Source organism: Trachinotus anak, unplaced genomic scaffold, assembly GCF_046630095.1.
Source record: "Trachinotus anak isolate AG129_WGS33_773 ecotype Australia unplaced genomic scaffold, CSIRO_AGI_Tana_v1 ptg000014l, whole genome shotgun sequence".
NCBI classification, from domain to species: Eukaryota; Metazoa; Chordata; class Actinopteri; order Carangiformes; family Carangidae; genus Trachinotus; species Trachinotus anak.
The window spans coordinates 12,250,831-12,269,493 of record NW_027273865.1 but is presented as its reverse complement, the minus strand read 5'-3'; the positions used below and the strand labels follow the sequence as shown (position 1 = coordinate 12,269,493).

Here is an 18,663-nt window from a genome sequence, read left to right as displayed (position 1 = left end):
TGTCTTTCCACGTAGAGTTTGCCTTGGATAACGGCCATTAGCAGGTTACTCGAATGTTGGATTTCTTTTTGTTATAAATTAATTTCTGATTTATTTTTGGCAGAAAATGTTACTAAAATGCCACTATCGCCACATGCAGCTGCTAAAAATGCTAAAAAGATTTTAAAAATATAATAATTCAATTTTTTATTATATATTTTTATGATATTCATATTTAGCCCAGACATTGAAACTATAGTGAACAGTGTAATTTTTATATAATGTGGCTTGTACGATGTCAATATGACATCGTACCAACCATCATACGTCAACATTTCTTTTCCTTGGCTATTTTTGTGTGAACTGTGCGCTTCACGTGTTAAAAAAAAAAAAAAACTGTGTGTTAGTGGATGAGCATGTACATGTAGTTATATGTGAGTCCCACCCTGTTTAACTGCTGGCCCTCCCACTGTTTATAAAGACACAACCTCTGCCCACAGGTGAAATGGCAAAGTGCGGGACACAGCGTTCAGCTGAAAGCAACCTTCCAGAATTTCCTTCACTGAAGAAATCACTTTTTTCACCTAAAAAGTCCTCCAACAAAGAAAGAGATAAGGCAGCCATGAGAACTACCAGCTCAAATCCCAGTTGGCCAGTGGCCCGTCAAAACATGTCTGTTGTCATTAGGGACCAGCTACAGAGGGCATGATAATGTTAGGTAACTTGCTGTTAGGGTTATTATGAATTTGTCTGGCAAATGTTGATATTGCTACCTGCCTTACTGCCAACACCGATGGTCTAGTGCGAGATTGAGTGGCAGTGGCAATCCAACCTTTAATTTCAGATATTTGCCCAGCTAAAATTATTTAAAATTGGCAAGACGTTTTCATTTAAGTCAGGAACTACCTGATCAGATATTTGGCAGACACAGACACATTTCAGTCAGTACCAATAAAGGGTTGAGGTTTGATTCCCAGCCCTACAAAGACGAGAGGAGAGGAGATTGAAATGAACAAGAAATGGTATAAAAAGGATAGAGCTGAAAGGATGAGAACATGTTCCCTCCCCTGTTGTCTGTTAGCTGTTTCTCTGCCCTGGAGCGAGAGAAAGGAAGAGGTGGGGGTGGGGGTGAGGGGTAGAGGGAACGTGCTGAGATTCATCATCAGTACAGGAGAGACACATATAGAAAAAACACATTTTACATGGAAAAGCCATTTCCTCCATGTGGAGTAGATTAGCAACGATGCATGCTCCTCCAAATCTTACTCTCTCTCTCATTTTTCTCTCTCCTTCTGTCTCATCAAGGGCTCATGGTGCCATGCAACTCATCTTAGCACAAATGTTGACAGAATGAATAAAGGGGTAGCCCTCTTATCCATGGAGACTTGCAGGGGCACTCATCCTCACACCCCAACGCTCTGCAATCTCATAGAGAAAGAGACACACAAACCCGGGTGCTGCAGGGGTGAAGACTGACAGCTTGACACATCCTGCTTTTTAAGTGCCAGGGATGCACCATATTTTTGACATTGTATGAGAGAGAGCGAAATGGGGCGCTCTAATAGCCCAGGGACTGCTGGGGCTTCAATTTTGTCATCAAAGCTCGACCCAAAGCTCTGCCACATTTTGTGGTGCTCAACATGTCCTGCCTGGGTTTCAGGAGGCTCCTATTTCTGCTGATGCCAAATGACAATCCAGTCCACCTCTGTTACTGAACTGTGGCATGTGGCTGTACAATGTGGTCTGTCAGTCTCTCAGGCATCTTCTGACCAAGGCATTGCAGTGACAAAACCTATAAATACAGATTTCTGTGAACAGTGCAGAAGATGCAGGATTGTGAAGGATGTGGCACATCCACACCTATGTGCTGTATGCACTGAGGCCTGAGCAAGTCCTGTCAAATCGACAAATTAAGAGGCTTTTCTGCCCCCTGGTGACATGTAAAAATGGGCATTTTCAGTACCAGGGACAGTTTCCCACTGCTCCACTGTTGCTCTTCACCAAGAGCTCAAAATGTGTCAACAATTTGTAAACACATAACAACATAAAAATAAATCGACTGAGTGATGTTATGTAATTAATTCTGACGTTTAGTACGTATAATGTCGATGAGCATTAGGCTAATTATTATGGCACAATGAATCCCTTATGCAAATTGACAACCCTCAATTAAGATTTCTCAAGTGTTTGTAACCGTGTTGGTGATTAAATTTCTCCACAACAACAAGCGCAATGGAGAAATTACGCATGAGCTTAAGCCTGTTTACAATATAGGCTAGTAGGCATTCAGAGGAATGCGTGCACCCCACAGAGTGGGCTATTCCTCTCCAGACGAGACAGAAAGATGAAATAACCAAACGACCAGAAGCTTGAAAATGATCACTTACCCCTCTCCAAGCTGAGATTTCTGCAAACTTCAAGTTCTGCCATTTAGGACTGGAGCAGTTGGTCTCACAAGGTCCCTCCATGCGCTTTTGACATCATTTTTATTTCTTGGTTGTAGCGGTTTGGAATGCCATCAAAACCTGCCCGATTAGTCCATTTCTCCATGATGATTGGACGTTCACATGAAGCGCGCCACGATGTTCAAGTGTCACTTTTTGTGTCCAAAAACGAGCCCAGGGACAAACTGCTCCTCGGCACCTGCCTCCCTGTGCGGTCTGCAGAGTGGACTCACACAACCATCAAACCTCTCACATCCACAGCCTCTGCGCACACATCCTCTGCTCTCACCAGGAGCAACACAGAGGCAGAACTATAAGCCGATTTCTCACACGCTCGATGGACCGACGGAGAGTGGTTGTTAATAAGCAAGAGCTTAAGACTGGCGTGGAATGAGCGAGGGTGAACGATAGCGCACAGAGCAGTGGCTTAACCGGCTGAGTTTGCCATTTGGACATTTCATCAGCTTTTGTGCAGCTGTTTGGCGACAGTTTGAATTCTCCACCAAACTGAACTCGTACCGCATCCGTCTGCTTGTTGGTCTTTGGACAACTACTCCTCGGAGTAAATTCTTAGGAGAGAAAAAAGCATCATTGCGCAGAGATGCCTGCTGTGACCCACTTTACGCTCTGTGTCTCCCTCAGTTTGTGTATCAATTCTTCCTTAGAGACACGACAGGGAACAGGCTTCATGAAATGTCAGGGATGCTGTGCACATATACTGGAGCTCCGAGTGCCAACAGAGAGAGAGAGAGAGAGAGAGAGAGAGAGAGCAAGTTCTGTGAAAATATGAATTAGCCTAATAGGTGTTTTTTTAGCTTTTAAATTGTGTGTGTTTGTGTGTGTGAACAGGTTTGAGTGCATCATCCTCGTTGAGTCATTTCCCTAATTAAAGCTTGGTCAATCCAGAGCGCCCACATTAGTCTTGTTCATTGGTCCACATTAAAGCCATTTAATTTGGGACTGCAGGAGCCAGTTACAGGCGCACAAACACTCACACACAGACACAGTTGTGCTCAAACACTAAAAGCCAGAGGCAGAGGTTACCAAATCGATTAGTGCAGTCTGGAGGGAAAAAAAGACATGTCTGAACATTAGTGTTAAGCTCCAGTGTGTGTGTGTGTGTGTGTGTGTGTGTGTGTGTGTGTTTCATGTCCTTCGAATTATTGCTCACAATTGATCTAAGTGTAAATCTCTCTTCAGCCTGACCACAGACAGCCCCCCCTCACCCTATCCATACAACCCACCCCAACCCACATCTCAAGCCACCTTCCCGTACTGATTTATGTGCCTTGACCAAACAAAAACCAGCAGCCGCTCAGCTGTCATTCACAAAAGACTGGAAACAACTGGGAGGAAGGGAAAGAGGCTGAGTGAAGCAGAGTCATGTGGAAAATAATCAAGCAAAGAAAAGAAGGGCATATGTTTTTTTTAAATGGTTCTGATAGATGGGAAAGGACAAACTGCCACAGACATGAAGGAGTAAACACAGAGATTAACTGAATCTGAAGTTTGTTGAAAATACAACACATAGTTTACTCCCAGACTGTTTGTGTTCCCTTTATCCTTCTGAAGAAGTTCAGAGCAGCTTGAGTGTAATAACTGCAGGCTACTAGATTACTATCAGAATATGTTATCTTGTTAGAAATTGATTGGAAGGGGTGGGAAGGTGGTGCAAGCTCACTTTTATGGGACTTCATGAAAATTAATTCTTATTGCATGCTCAGTCAGCTATTCATTTTCTTTTGAACAACATTAATTGACCCCAGATTCTGGAAGAAAAATCAACTTTGGCTTGAAATATGTATTTAAAAAGGGAGAAAATGGGTGAAATTCTCATAAATGGAATAACATCCTTATTTCTAAGCATTACAGCATCAATCAGGTCAATCCATCTTCCGCAGAAGAGTGCTGAAGCAGTCAAGCCTCATTTCTGCTATGGTTTGCTGACAAGCAGAGCTCAGACAGTAATCTCGCACATGCTCTTGAGGGGTGGGATGTAGACTCTGACTGTAGTTAGTCAAGGTGAGGCATTAGGTGGTCTGTCTGCTGTAGGTGTGACAGCCATAGAGGCAGACACATGCATCAGGGATTTGTCACGGATTTGTCTGGTGGATCAGTCAGCGTGCAGCCCCATCGCCTCAAAACTCATAAACCAAGATCAGAATGATGCTGGTGTGTATCTGGATTCAGCTTTTAGGAGAATGGAAAGGAAGGCTGCACCACTTACTGTGGTTTGAATAGCATCTGATATAATACACCGGCATAAACAGTTGTGCAGATACATTACGTAACAGGGTACTATAGTTGATGCACAAGCAGAAGGAGAATACAAACTCCTTCTTGTAGATGCAAGATGGTAGATATATCACAGGAAGGTGTGAGGAGTCTCTCTTTTTTCTTAAACTTTGATATATTTGGCTCCACAGTGAAACTCCAGAGGGAACATAAAGCAATACAGGTCAGGTGAAGCAGCCGGCTAGTACAGAGATGTTTCATATATATACCTAAGAAAAACACAATAACCAGTCTGAATGGAGTTCTAGTTTTGGACAGTGGTTTGCTGAGGGTTTAGTGATAGTGTTTCTTTGAGGTCACCAAACTGTATCTTGGTTTTGCAATGTGCAATTAAAAGCAGAGAATTTCAGGTACATAAGTGGAGACCTGTCTCCCTCTACTGTTCACTCTCATGACATACAGTTATCTGTAGGAGAAGGTACTGTATTATATTCTGTCCAATACATTATTCTGTTGTGTGTGTGTGTGTGTGTGTGTCTGGTACTTACCATGAAAGATGCTGTTGTCTGTGAGGAAGTGCCGGCGGTATTGTGGCTCTCCTTTCCTGTTCACCACCCAGGAGCTCATGGTGAGAGGAAGGGGACGAATAACTGGACAACCTATGAGGGGGAGGAGATGAAGGGGAGGAAAACTGAATACATTAGCAGGAACTGAATTAATCTAAAAGGTAAGTTGTGTCTTGTGATATGAACCAACACACAAATCTGAAGACAAACAGCACAACTTGCAGTTTTTACAGGAGAAATGATACAGTAATTGCTTCCTTTCTGCACAAGGAGGTAGAGTGACTATGGGGAGAAAAGCCTAAATGATGGAGATTTTGCAGAAGATGTATTATATAAGAAATATTTCAAGTTCATTTTTCATAAACTGTGAATTTTCTGGCAGCATTCAATTAAACATGGAAGCACTAAATGAAAAACTACCCCTGACCATCTTTGCACTACTAATACTACCAACTGCACCATTAACTTTAATTGCATCAAGAGGTGAAGAAAATGTGGTGTCAAAATGTAGCTAGTTCGGAGAGAGTTTCGTATTTCAAGACTGATTAACCATTACACACTTTATTTTTAAATAATGTGCCTAGAAGACAAATTATGCAAGAAACATTTTTGGCAAAACTCTTGGGGAGGATATATTTGAATACTTTCTTGAAAAATTGTATTGGTACCATGATCAAAATCAACATGTGATTGAATTAATTGAATGAAAGTGACATCTTTTAGCTATTTAGGCTGTAGTTTGAAAACATTCTCTGATCCTTCTCTTTACTAAACTGCCATCCTGCCTGGTCTCATCCCTTTGGGCAGTTGTCAAGCTTTTTGTCCCCTTTCTACATCTATTTTTCAGCATGTGTTTCTCATTCATCTTCTTTCTGTTTCTCCTCACCATTATTCCCGGATTCCTAATTTTCCGCTACTTCCTCCTGATCGCTTTTCATTCCTACCTCTCCCACATTTAGTTTCACTGCTTAGTGTTTCCCCACCTGTTGCTCATCTGTCTTCCTGTGATTTACTGCTTCCCACTACAAAGATATTCTCTCTCTCTCTCTCTCTCTCTCTCTCTCTGTCTCACACACACACACACACACACACAAACACACACACACAGTACAGTATAGATCAGGACAGGCTCGGAGCCCCTGGGACAGTTATTGGCGTCTGGTGCCGGCTGACCTGAGGAGAGGTGCCTGTCTGGTCGAACGTGTAAAGCTCATGGGTCAAGTGTCTTTGAGGTGAAAGTACTTTCCTGTGACCCTGCCACCACCTAACTTTAAAATACAGAAGCCTTTGATGCGTGGGGTGTTTCTGATAAAACATATGGACAAAGACTCACTCGCTTTGTTAATATCTATTCCTTTGGATATTGTCAGAATAGACTTTTTATGATTACCAGTACTTTTTCATTCATATTAAGCTGTACTCTGATGAGTTTGAGTTGGAGCTTTACAATGAAACATTTGTAGTGTGGAAGGACTGAAAACTGTAATGCCATATGGACAGTCAGTCCTCTGAGGAGTTTCTTCATAGCCATTAAACTCTGTTTCACCTTATGCCTGCAAGGCCTCTCAGCTGCTCTGATCTCACTGTAGAGCATGGCCCCTTGTGGCTTACTGCTTAATTATAGAATAATGTTTCTAAATTACTGTTTGATTTCATAACAGAGTCCAAATTAGAGATAAGAGCCGAGCAGAGAAAGATGACTGGGGACATTGTTTGAGCAGCGTTGACATGTCATGTTGTGATACAACTAAATTACATGAATCTACCATAAACACTGAAGTCACATGGCAAGAAGTCACCAAATGTGCAAGTCAGCAAACTTTATAAATGCTGTGCAGAGAGAGGAGGAAAAATAATGTATTATCAGGCAGCGACTATGATGTCGGTGTATCTGAATTTACATTTTTGTATTTTTATGACAATGACACAAAGTAACAGTACAGTAATTCAACATTTTGGAAAATGTTCACTTTCTTAATTAAATAAAATTGAGATAAATTAATTGCTTGAAATAAGTTTAATTCATTAAATTCATATAAATTAAATATATATATATATATATATATATATATATATATATATATATATTACATTTACTCAATTTAATTATATTGAATAAAATTAATTAAATCAAATTTGATCAAATAAAATGAATTGAGTTAAATACAGTATATGTAATTAAATCAGATTAGATTTACTCAATGAAAATAGATTGTGTTAAATTAATTTAATAATATTTAATAATAAAACAAGTAAGAATGTAATGCATTTTACTCAGTTAAATTTAATTTAGTGAAATTAATTAAATTAAATAAATTTGCATTAACCACAGCAGCAGCCAACATCTCATCTCGCTGCGCTGCAGGACTGAGCAGTTCAGGAAATCACTGCCATCAGACTGTTTGACACCTCAGACTATTCATCTAAACTGCATAGTGAGCTGCTATCTATCTATCTATGAAATTGAATTGAAATTAATTAAATAAAATGAATTACATTGAGCCAAATTAATAAAAAAAATTATATTAAAACAATAAAATATATTGACTTGAATTTTATTAATGAATTGAATTAGATTTAATAAATGTAATTTTATTTATTCAAATTATATTTAATCAATTAAATTAATATGATCTACATATATTCAAATATATTAAATCAATCAAATATATTAAGTTGAAATATGAGCTAAATTTTAAGCCGAAAATTGAGTTAGAAGAAAAAATTGAGTTAAATTAAAAAATTTAATTAAAAAAATTAATGAAATAAAGTAAATAAAAGTGAGTTAAAGCAATTACATGAAATTAGATTCAATCAAATAAATTATATATATATATGAAATTATCTAAATGAAATAAAATTGTTAAATTAATTATTATTTAATATTTATTAATTATTAGTATTGTTTACATCCATGTCTGTCCACATCATTTAACAAAAGGTATTAAGTTTATTTTATCATAATAAGCCTCTGAATTCTTGAGTGTCCAAAAATGAGTTTGGTGACCTTGACCTTTGAATTTTAAGCACCAACATTACTGATGGATGGACAACCCAAAAAGAGCCACGGCTGTTGCTGGCACATAGGCCTAATAAATGTTTCACTGACAAACTGTCTGATAAGCCACTTTATTGCCGGCCCTGACAAGAAGTAGGTCGGGGATGGCCCCAAGTTAAGGGTTTTTATTGTAGTATATCAAACTGAAGTAATATAATATGAAATATATGAATGCAGCATTTTAGTACTTTCACTTTTTCTGTCTATCCTGCACGTGCAACACATATTTCATCTGACAGGATATCAATGCATTAGTTCTACGCTGCTCATTGATGTCCATGCAGAAGATTCCTGTTCTTATCTAACTGAATTTCCAGTGATATGTTGCACCCACTGAATATGAGGGTGATATTATGCCTGTATTTAAAGTCCAAACATGCAGATTTAAGCCAACAAGAAAGTATCATTTTCAGTGTGAACTAATTGAATTGAACACTTTCATATGTAGTCATATTTTAACCTCTTAGATAAACTCTGATCATTGCACAATGTCCTTGTACAATGAGGGATTATTACTAATGTTTTGAGTGCTCTCACTTTTGGTTTAACCAGCAAACAGTGCTTTAGACAATATGCTAATGTTACCCATCTTGTTTACTATCTGTCTGATAAAATAACTGTTTCTATTTCTTGTCTCAGGTTTTGGAGTTTGGAGTTTAAAGGATTTTCTTCAGCTAAAGATAAGTCATGTTTTGCTATAGTTAAAGGTTTTGTGTTGTTTTTTATTATTTAAAGGTTTAAGATAATTGTGTAAATGGTAGAGACCAATGGGGTTCAGATGCCTATCAATTCATTTTGGTTTTTGACTGTGGGCTATCTGGAGTACTTGCATGTATGGTGAGATAATGACAGTACAGTGCATCTTTTTTGGTTTAAAATATTTATGTGTCAGTAATTACCACAGTAAACATCAATCTAAATTTCCTAAATGTCCTTTAAATGTGTCTTGAAAAAAAGAGAAGCATCATGTACATTGTTAGATGCCTCGTAGTGTAATAGTCTGACTAACCAGATATCCCAGACAAAATGTTAAAGCTGGCATCATTACTGGCAGAAACAATGACCAAAACTATGAACATAAGACCCAAGTCACAATAAGCTGGAATTACCCTTGAAGGGGCTGCACAGTTTGCATGCGACACTCAGTTGCACGAATCACCTCTCATATATGAGTGCATCTAACAAAGGCCTTCTCATGACATGTAGACACAAAGAGTGTAGCATCTGTTATTCCATACTGACACATGCCAAAGAGCACTTTACTTGGACATGAATAATTAGATATACAATGACTGCTCTATTTTATTTGATGTGACCAGCTGTCATAAATGCTGAGTGATCATCAGCCATGTTTAGAATAATAACAATCTATTTATCTGTTTCTGTGTCTCACTGGTTTCAACGTAATCACAGTAGTTACTATGACTAGATACTTTTCTGACATTTTGACATTTCATGTCTTTGTCTTTGTGTGTATATCTGTCTAACTTCATACGTGTGTGGGTTTTATTTCCATGGCATCACACTGCATGACAAGAGCCACTTACTTTCCTTAAACCTGTAAACACACTTGATAAAACTGTCTCAGAAAGGACAAGGAAAAGCACAGGCTCATACATAACACAGTTATGTTCATACATAACACAGTTATGTTACTCTCTAATAACCCCCTTAACTACAAATCTATCGGGACGGCTTGGGATCCAAATGGCACACAGTCTGTAAACCATCTCATTGTTCTACAGAGTCAATGAGTAGCTTGAAATTGCTTGTTAAGCAGTTATCAGAGCAGAGAGTAAACAGTCTTGGTATGCTGTTGGCTAGACAGATGGTTTCAAACTACACACTAAATGCTCCTTGACTCATAGATATATAAAGGTATGGGCTATATAGGCAAGATAGAAACTAAGATCCATTTAAATTCATGGTCATTACTTGCACTTCATTACATGTAAGAATATTGTCATTTTCAAATATATAGGTGCAAACTTGGAAATGATTTCCATAAAGTTTCTGTTTCATGTATTTGTGTTCTGGGTGTGTGTATGTTTGCACATTAAGAGTTACAGGATGTCAGACCCCTTTCACATCAAAGACTCACAGACGGCATGTAAAATGTAGTGTTTGGTGCGTCACTACAGTTTGTAGTGATCTAACAATTAATGAAACTGAATGATCTATTTATTGTTTATTTATTGTTTCCATACTGTTGTGAAGATCCTATTCTTTATACTTCAAAGGTCATGTCTTAGCTTGATGTTGAAGCTCACCTACGTGGAATATCATCATACATCAGGGATACAACTAAGGATTTGACCGGTTCATTTTCCAGTTGTTGTTTTTTTTTGATTAATTGATTGATTGTTTGGGCTGCGAAATATGTTAAAGTAGTGAAAACTTCAGAGCTCAATTTCCCACCAAAGTGACATCCAAATTTCTTGTTTTGTCTGTCCAACAGTTGAAAACCCACAGATTTTTACTTAGTAGATAAATTATTACACATGACTAAGGAAAGCTGCAAACGCTCACAGTTGTAACTTTGAATTGTCCAACCGGTGCTGCTTCAGGGAGCTTTTGACCTGATAAGGAGACAGAGCGAACCTTGAAGCAGCAGGGTTACTGAGGGGTCAGTGTTGGGTTACAGAGGGGCAGGACTGGCAGTGAGGCTATCTGAGCATGTCAACTGTAATGTTAAGGAGTCGTAAAAACAAAAACAGTGCAAACAGAGGAATCTGGTCTGTAAAACTGCTGGGTATCCTGTCAATATCATGATGTTTAAAGGGAAACACTGTTTAAAGTGTCAAAACATTTTCTAGTACATCCTAAAATTATCATATTTTGGACTTCAGTATTACATGCTGTGTACAAGCAATGGTTGCACTTTTGTCCATTTTCCTGTCTCCAGAGCCAGAATATCAAGCGGATGGCATATATTTTGAAAACTTGAAGAGCTCAAACTTATTTTAACTTTCATGTGTGAGTAGTAGAACATGTGTGGTGGAGTCGTCTTGGCTTCGCTGTGGAACTGAGGGGTGGGTAAAGCCATACGTCAAACCGTCAGATCTATTTCAAGCAAAGACACTCGTACCTCTCCCTCTTGCCCCTATCCTTTACTTTTACTCTGAGTTTTTTTTTGGAATCAGATTGTCTGTATGTTCTGCTTAATGTCCTCGTTGACAAGAGAGACCTGTTGATTTTCTGCGGGAGTGAGAGAAGTTGTATGGAGGAACGAGTGATGAACAGTGCACCAACAGACCAATTCAGAAACAGTTTCCCATTTCAGTGTAAAAGGATATGAGCAAGTGCATGATTGGCCTCTGACATACAGTAACAAAGTGACAGCTCGTTCATTTTATGATATAATTCACTGAATGCTGTGTCAGCAAGTCCCTCTCTGCTGTTATATTTCTGTCTTTTACCTACACACCCAGTATACATATATACATTCACAGTTCGATTCATTCAATCCCAAACTGTTCAGCCTCTGTCCCCCTGTCTTCCTTTCCACCAAGAAACTTCTATTATTCATGAGGGATCACAGCACCCACAAAGAGTCATGTTTCCACTCCTACAGACCCACACCAGCAAGCTGATACACTGTTCACAATACTTCAAGTCACATAATAACAAGGGAGTCACTTTACGGCTGATGCATTCCTTCATACACACACACACACACACACAGAGAGAGAGAGAGAGAGAGAGAGAGACTCTACAGTACATGTGGGTGTGTGATGGAATAGCTACCCAGTGTTATAGCTGCTTACCAGGGAGTGTTTATTGTGACAGAGGGTGAAACAAACAGCTGCCTCTTTTAAAGAAAAACTCAGTTAACAGGGTCAAACTACACATCAAAAGTGACTGAATTCTGACTGGAGGTCCATATACCTGTATCAGTTTACATTTAAGCTTTACCAACCCTGCCTGACAAAGACGCTCCTTGTATTAGATGTTGACAACACTCTGTAAGGTTTATCATTCAGGAGCAAACATGGAGAGTTACTTTGGTGTTTTTGGGGTGCCTCTCAGTGAGTGTCACACCGGCTCTCTGTCTCTTTAAATCTCTTTGTCTTTCACACCCGGGCCAACTACACACAGCCCACTCAAATCAAATCAAAAATCCCCAAGGACTCTACTCTCGGATGGGGGAGTGCCCCATCTCTTTCTCTCTGGGATGGCTACCGGCTGAGTGTAATAAAGGCCTTTGTTATGCTGCCCTGCTGCAAATCTCTGTTGCTAAAGCACAATGGCAAGGAGTGAAATGCATGCAGCAGAAAAGTGATTTTTTTAGTCACACAGATTCTGGTAACCAACAAGCCAATAGTACAATACAAAAATATGTAAGTCATCACATCAGCTCAGGCAATTTGTGGTTGTCAGAATGATCCAAGAATAAAAAATAATTGCCTGTGGCTTACCTGGAGTGGCACAATGAAGATAAGGACTGACATGTGTTGTGTATTTATTTTCCAGAGCCTGTGTGTCCAGGCACACGAGTTTAACAGGTGCACATCTGCTTGGATACTGTATACAGCATCTTACCAACAGTAAATTTAAAGTGACAGCTAACTGTGTGCAGATTGCCACAGGCAGAAAAGTGCACAAATACACTCTAGGAAACAATCTGAGTAATTAAAATGTGTATTAGTTATGATGCATGTTTTTTCAAAAAATATTGGCTAACTACAGTCAACTATTCATGCATCTCATGAGGCATCATAAGCTTACTTACTTCTGAGTCTTCAGTTTCAGATTCTGAAACCACGTTGTCAGCTCCCTCACAAAATCTTCCCACTTTCACCACCACAGTTGTCCTTCCACGCTCCAAACTTCCATGCCATGAGGCACAAATTGGCAATAATATAAACCAGTAATAGTAATAGTAATAAAGAGAGTAAAGGTCCAAGCAACTTCACTGGTGTGGGCAAGTACCCACCACCACATCAAGCACGGTGCCTTTTCAAATGACTACTACTAGTGTGGGACCAGTGAATTTGAGAAAGCCTGGAGTGGATTTCGGAGTGGACTACTTTTCCGTAAGAGACCAGAGGAGATGGTTCTCAGTCAGAGAACCCAGACTAATTAAAATACATAAGAACTGAAGACGACTGACTTACACTGAAATTCATACTACCCTTTTTGCCAGTGTGACTACACCTTATTTTTCTTTATTTTAATTGGATGAAATGTTAATTATACTATATTTGACATTGTAATTATTAAATTTTTATCATTAAAGTCATAATTTTGCCTAGTAATATTTAAAAGACAACAAAGAATTCAGCGGTCCTAAATCTTCACTTGATGTTCCAACAAATATCAAATTGTTTAAATGATCTTCCTGCTCATTTGAATCATTAAATAGCTACTTCAAAATTAAATCTGGACAATTGGTGAGTAATGTAACTTATATAGCAAGTGGCCATGCCCTATACTGATGCCAATATGTTTCCAGTCAAAATCTGATTGTTGATGTCAAATTCCTACCTGCAAACACTAAATAGTCATCAGTAAGATGCAGTGACACCAGAAATTATACAGCCAGCTAAATATTTAAACCTACTTTTTGACCAACACAATTTCTCTGTGAAACTTTAGTCTGTCTTCCCCCTGTTGTCTGTCTCAGCCGTGGTTTCCCTCCCACTCCTCCCTCAGTGACAGTTCAAAGTCTGGCTGCAACAGCCATCAGCCTGAAATGCACCTTACAAATTAAACCAGCCCACCAATCACGAGCCGTTTCGGCCGTAACAGTCGCTAGTAACATTTGCACAACAAAAGGGAGACAGGCTGATTCATCAATCCCCCCCACCCCCCACCCCAGCCCCACCCTTCACTCCCTTTCCCTTCCTCTGTGACTCCTCCTCTCTTGCTTTTGTGCTCAGACCCAAAATCCCCTTCTACCCCTGTGACCCTCCTCCCCTCTGCACTAATCTCCTTGTGCCCATTGGACTGACTGATTCAGTACTAGCTCTCCCTGAACCGAGACCCCCTCACCCTGCACCCCACAGGACACACATCACGGTCTGGCGTCATTTGCAGGGCCTCCTCCTTTGCCTTGCTTACATGAAGCATGAAGAAACACCACAGTACACGGAAGCATACAAGGTGTAATTTTGGCTGTGAACTTGGACGGCAAACAAATGACACAATCACATGAGCTTAATTCTGGACACACTGGAAATTTGCTTTGGGGCTTATTCTTTGGGAGGTGTTGATGTACGCTCATTGGAACACAATCAACAGATAAAATCATTATTTGTTCCACTGTTGTGTGGTGTTCATTTATTTCTACATATTGTGCTATGAAATCAAAGGCAAGTTACAGGTTTAGTCACCTTTGTCTTTCGTTTCAGTGCTTAAATACTCTAATGTCATGGTCACATTACACCTAAAAGGGTCCTCTTTATAGGCACTCAAAGACCCCACCACACACACACACACACACACACACGGCTCCCATGGGGTTTGGGGAGGCCAATATACAGTTTAGCCCTTTGGTTCGCTTTGGTGTTTCTATAGCAACAGTGATTTCAGAGAGTGGACAAGTGGACCTCCCTCTCCATTTTGAACTCCATTAACATACCCCGCCCCCATCTTGTGTTTAGTAGGATGTCTCACACACACACACACACACACACACACACACACACACACACACACACACACACAGGGGAGGCTGTGCTTAGCTGTGCGTTAATGGGGTAATTGAAAGATGAGGGATTATTATCAGGATTTGAGACAGGGTTGAAATAACCATTTTTATAAAACTTTGAAAGACACACAGTCAAAACTGTAAACTTGTTGATACAGGTGTAATGAGGAATGTAAAGTAAAGTGAAGTGGTTTCATTTCCTAAGAAGTGAATCTGTCCCATAGGTCAGCTGAATGAAGGATGGGACAGTTTTTTTTTCAAATCACAAAAAGCTTTCTAACTTGTTTTACACTAGAGATGTGTACAGGACAGGAACTCCATTCAGTTAAATAAATATACTTCCATAATTTATGAAGACTGATGTCACTTTTTGATAACTTCAGAACTAAAAGACAGCAAACTTCAGTCAAGTACTTTTAAAGATCTTCCTCATCAGTCTGTATAAAGCACTATCCCTGACAGCCTTGGAGGCTCTTTCCCATAGGCTGTCCTCCTTCCATAGACCCCTCCCCTTCCTCTCAGCTTTGACCTCTGCCCTGTGCAGCCGTTTGTGGAGACGCCAGTAGAAGCGAGAGTCAGGCAGGACCGTGATGGGCGCAGTGCGAGCCAGACCGAGCATGAGGGCCTCTTCATTCATACTGTAGCTCAACATCAACCCCTGCTGGACAGGAGAGGAAAGACAAGGAAATAACTTTTTAGAAGACAAACTCATATCAGTCTTACATTAAGAATTCAATTATGACATTTCTTCAGACACTGACTGAGTGAGTTATAATTTCCCTCCTCTGTCTTAGCCATTGGATGCCTCACCCTGCTTTGAGACACCAAACAGTGTAGTATGTCGTTGTCACGGCTGATCAGCTTTAGCCACACTGTTTGGGCAGGAGCCAGGTTCTTCTGCAGCCATACCCTCCCCTCTGGTGTCAGCTCCACTCCTGCAAGCTGCACCAGCAATGGAGACGTGGACACATCTGAAGAGGACACAAAAGGGCCATTTACCATAAGTGTTACAGGAAAGCAGAGCTGACCTTTGGAGTTTCATCTCCATTTATATGGCGGTACAATAATAACAGTTATTATGATAAGGGCAGGGTAATGTTTGTTATTTTCATATTAGTGCCGATGTCATACTTGAGTTTCAGTAGCAACATAAAAAAATACTGTATATTTTTTGTTACCTTTCATTTAGAAATATTAACTTTCTCATTTAACAAAAAAGCTTTTTTTCTTCTTCTTCTTCTAATTTTTTAACTTCACACATCTGGAATTGCTGCCGTAGCATCAGGCATTCAAACATCATATTCAAAAAATGTTTCATGAGGAAATGCTTAAATAGTCAAGCTGTATCCCTCATGCCTCTCAGATTCTGTCTTGTTGTGTTTATTGGAAATTAATGATGTGTCTCTTATGCAACTATGTGACACTTATTTTGGCCAGGTCTCTCTTGCAAAAGAGATGATGTATCTCTCAATAGATTTCCTGATTAAATGAAAATTAAACATGCAGCTGTATGAGGGGTTAAACTGACTAAAATAGTCTAAAAATTGGTAAAATCCTGCTTTAAATCAGAGAATATTGTAGGTGTAGCAAAGAAGATTACACATCTGACCAGAACTTCATTGCCAGCTTTTGGTTCATGACAGTTTGTGACGATGGGACTTACCATCTTTGAAAAGTGCAAGGTCAAGTGGGACAAAGTCAATATTTGAAATTGCTAGATGACACCCTGGTCTGTTCATGTGAGTCCTTTCCACCGAAGCTGCTGATAGAGCACTCTGTATAAAGCATAAGCCTCCTAATTATATTGCTCAGCGAGCACTATAGCAGCTAACAAGCTTACCTGTCACTCTTGCTCATGACAGGATGATAAAATGCACCTGAGTCGGACTTTAAGTTAATATGTCACAATGAACACACCAACATTTTTGGTGTAACAAGATAAGACGTTACCCCTGTGGTAAATTGATATGCTGCTAAACTGGTGAGAGAGGCAGGAGGTGGGATTAGACACATACATTTTCATTTTTCCGATTTCTAATGAACTGTTCTCTGAAGGGCAGTGCCCCATAAATCACTGGTTTTAAGGTGTATATGTGTGTCAACTAGCCTTCATGATTTCACAAAAAGGATACGCCACTTTACCTTTGTGCTTTAAAAGTAATGGCGAGAGGACTGGCAGATAAATCGGGATATGCTCCACTTCAAGTCCTTTCTCTGTGATCGAGCAAACTTTCCCACGAAGGCTGACGTTCTTCTCAATGAAGCGAGCGGGGATCTCAGACGCAGTTTGAAATTTGGTGATCTAAGGAGAATGAGACAACTTGAGCGTCAGCGTTTAATGACTCATGTGGGTAAAATATCTACAAGTGTGATATTATAAAACAGATTTGGAAGGAACTGGGTCAGTAGAAGGAGTCTTTTGGTCTTACTCAAGCTGTTAAGTTTGCAAAAATCTGTACAGTTTCCACTTCACTGGGGAGTATTAGAGTCTAAATGTGGCCTGAAATACAGTAGGGAAGCCATTATCTAATTCATGGAATGGGCAACAGCAAATGCATCAAATCCAAAATATGCACTTGTTAGATTTAGTTGAGACTGTAATTTGCCTTTCTGTCTTACCAGTTTGATACTCCTTGCTATTACGAGAACACCAGCAATCGCCAGCCCAGTGCTTATGTTCTGAGTGAGACAAGAGAGCAGTGAAGGTTATAGAGCTGACAGGGTGACAGTGAAATCATCGACTTGGCTGAACATGTTCTGGAGACTGACAATGAGGAAGACTTAAAGAGGGTGTCAAAAAGAGGGGGTCAACTGGTGATGCCTGACAGGATATCTGCTCAGTGTGGTGAATTATGAGTCCTGGATGCTTCTTAAGGGATCCAGATTTATGATTTACCCACTTTCACCAGGAAATAGGCTACCAGACAACTGAAAGATTGAATGCAGATGCAGGTGGCTCAGGTACAGTGTGTCCATAAAGCGACCATATTGCACATTCATGCTCATGCACCACCAGTCAATTGCAGCCCATTGCTTGCCCCCAGGGGAGGCTCCTACCCGCACAAGTGTTAAATTATCATCAGCGAACTGTGATATTACAGACACGACGTTATCAGACGGCTGGTTTCCGTGCTCCCTTTGTTGTCTGTCCCTCCCCGCCGCCTCAGTTTCTGTTTCTCTGAAGGACTCCGGCATGTTGTTGACATTTTCTCGATGCATCCGACGCCCCGCCTTTTGGGGAGGGACGTGGAGGAGGATGGCTTGTGTGGAGTCTCCGCCCTGTGGCTTGGTATGGATATGACAGGATGGCGTTGAAGTGCGTCTGAATTGCATTAGGTTGACATAAATATATACATGCATGTTATAAACCTCTCCAAAATTGCAGTTATTTGATTTACTGCAAAAGTGATCAACTCCCAAAAGCTAATTTTAGCACTGTAAATTAGTGGAGGACAAAAGTTGGTCATGCACATTGCAGCTGAGATTCACATTAGCCTAATAAATACCACTGGGAACAGTGACGTACCCATCTTTGTCTGCACAACTTGACCTAGATAACTTCATATCTGCAGTATTATCCCATGCACAAAGCAAAAAGGCTCTGTCAGACAAAAGAAGTGCTGTCTTATTGATATTCATATCTCTAATAATCGATTCTCTGTGCGATAAGATGTGTTTTGCGCAAATAAATCCTCAGTGTTTCTCACTTTCTTGGAGCGGTCACATGCA

General features: G+C 39.9%; 2 protein-coding genes across 8 annotated transcripts in view; both read right to left on the bottom strand.

Annotated features, from left to right (window-relative positions):
* The window catches only part of plch1 (phospholipase C, eta 1), a 59,372-nt gene extending 46,111 nt beyond the window's left edge, over window positions 1-13,261 (bottom strand). For 2 of the 5 annotated variants that reach the window (XM_071496719.1, XM_071496720.1), the window contains exons 1-2: window positions 13,015-13,261; window positions 5,207-5,317 (exon numbers count right to left, since the gene is read on the bottom strand). In XM_071496719.1, coding sequence (XP_071352820.1) covers window positions 5,207-5,285 — 79 coding nt within the window. In that variant the 5' untranslated portion in view covers window positions 5,286-5,317; window positions 13,015-13,261. Of the gene's footprint in view, window positions 1-2,366; window positions 3,096-5,206; window positions 5,318-13,014 lie in introns of those variants that run through there. The other 3 variants (XM_071496716.1, XM_071496718.1, XM_071496717.1) reach the window with 2 other exon arrangements.
* Window positions 13,262-15,026: 1,765 nt separating this feature from the next.
* Window positions 15,027-18,282, bottom strand: c18h3orf33 (c18h3orf33 homolog (H. sapiens)). Of its 3 annotated transcripts, none has more exons than XM_071496254.1 (5): window positions 17,992-18,282; window positions 17,554-17,613; window positions 17,077-17,236; window positions 15,745-15,905; window positions 15,027-15,595 (listed from the first exon to the last, which is right to left on the bottom strand). In XM_071496254.1, the coding sequence occupies exons 1-5, from the start codon at window positions 18,265-18,267 to the stop codon at window positions 15,341-15,343; spliced, it is 912 nt and encodes a 303-aa protein (XP_071352355.1). In that variant the 5' UTR covers window positions 18,268-18,282; the 3' UTR covers window positions 15,027-15,340. The 3 variants fall into 3 exon arrangements, with proteins under 3 accessions (XP_071352355.1, XP_071352357.1, XP_071352356.1); XM_071496256.1 differs by having other exon boundaries at window positions 18,034-18,179; XM_071496255.1 differs by having other exon boundaries at window positions 15,027-15,592; window positions 17,992-18,177.
* Window positions 18,283-18,663: the final 381 nt, after the last annotated feature.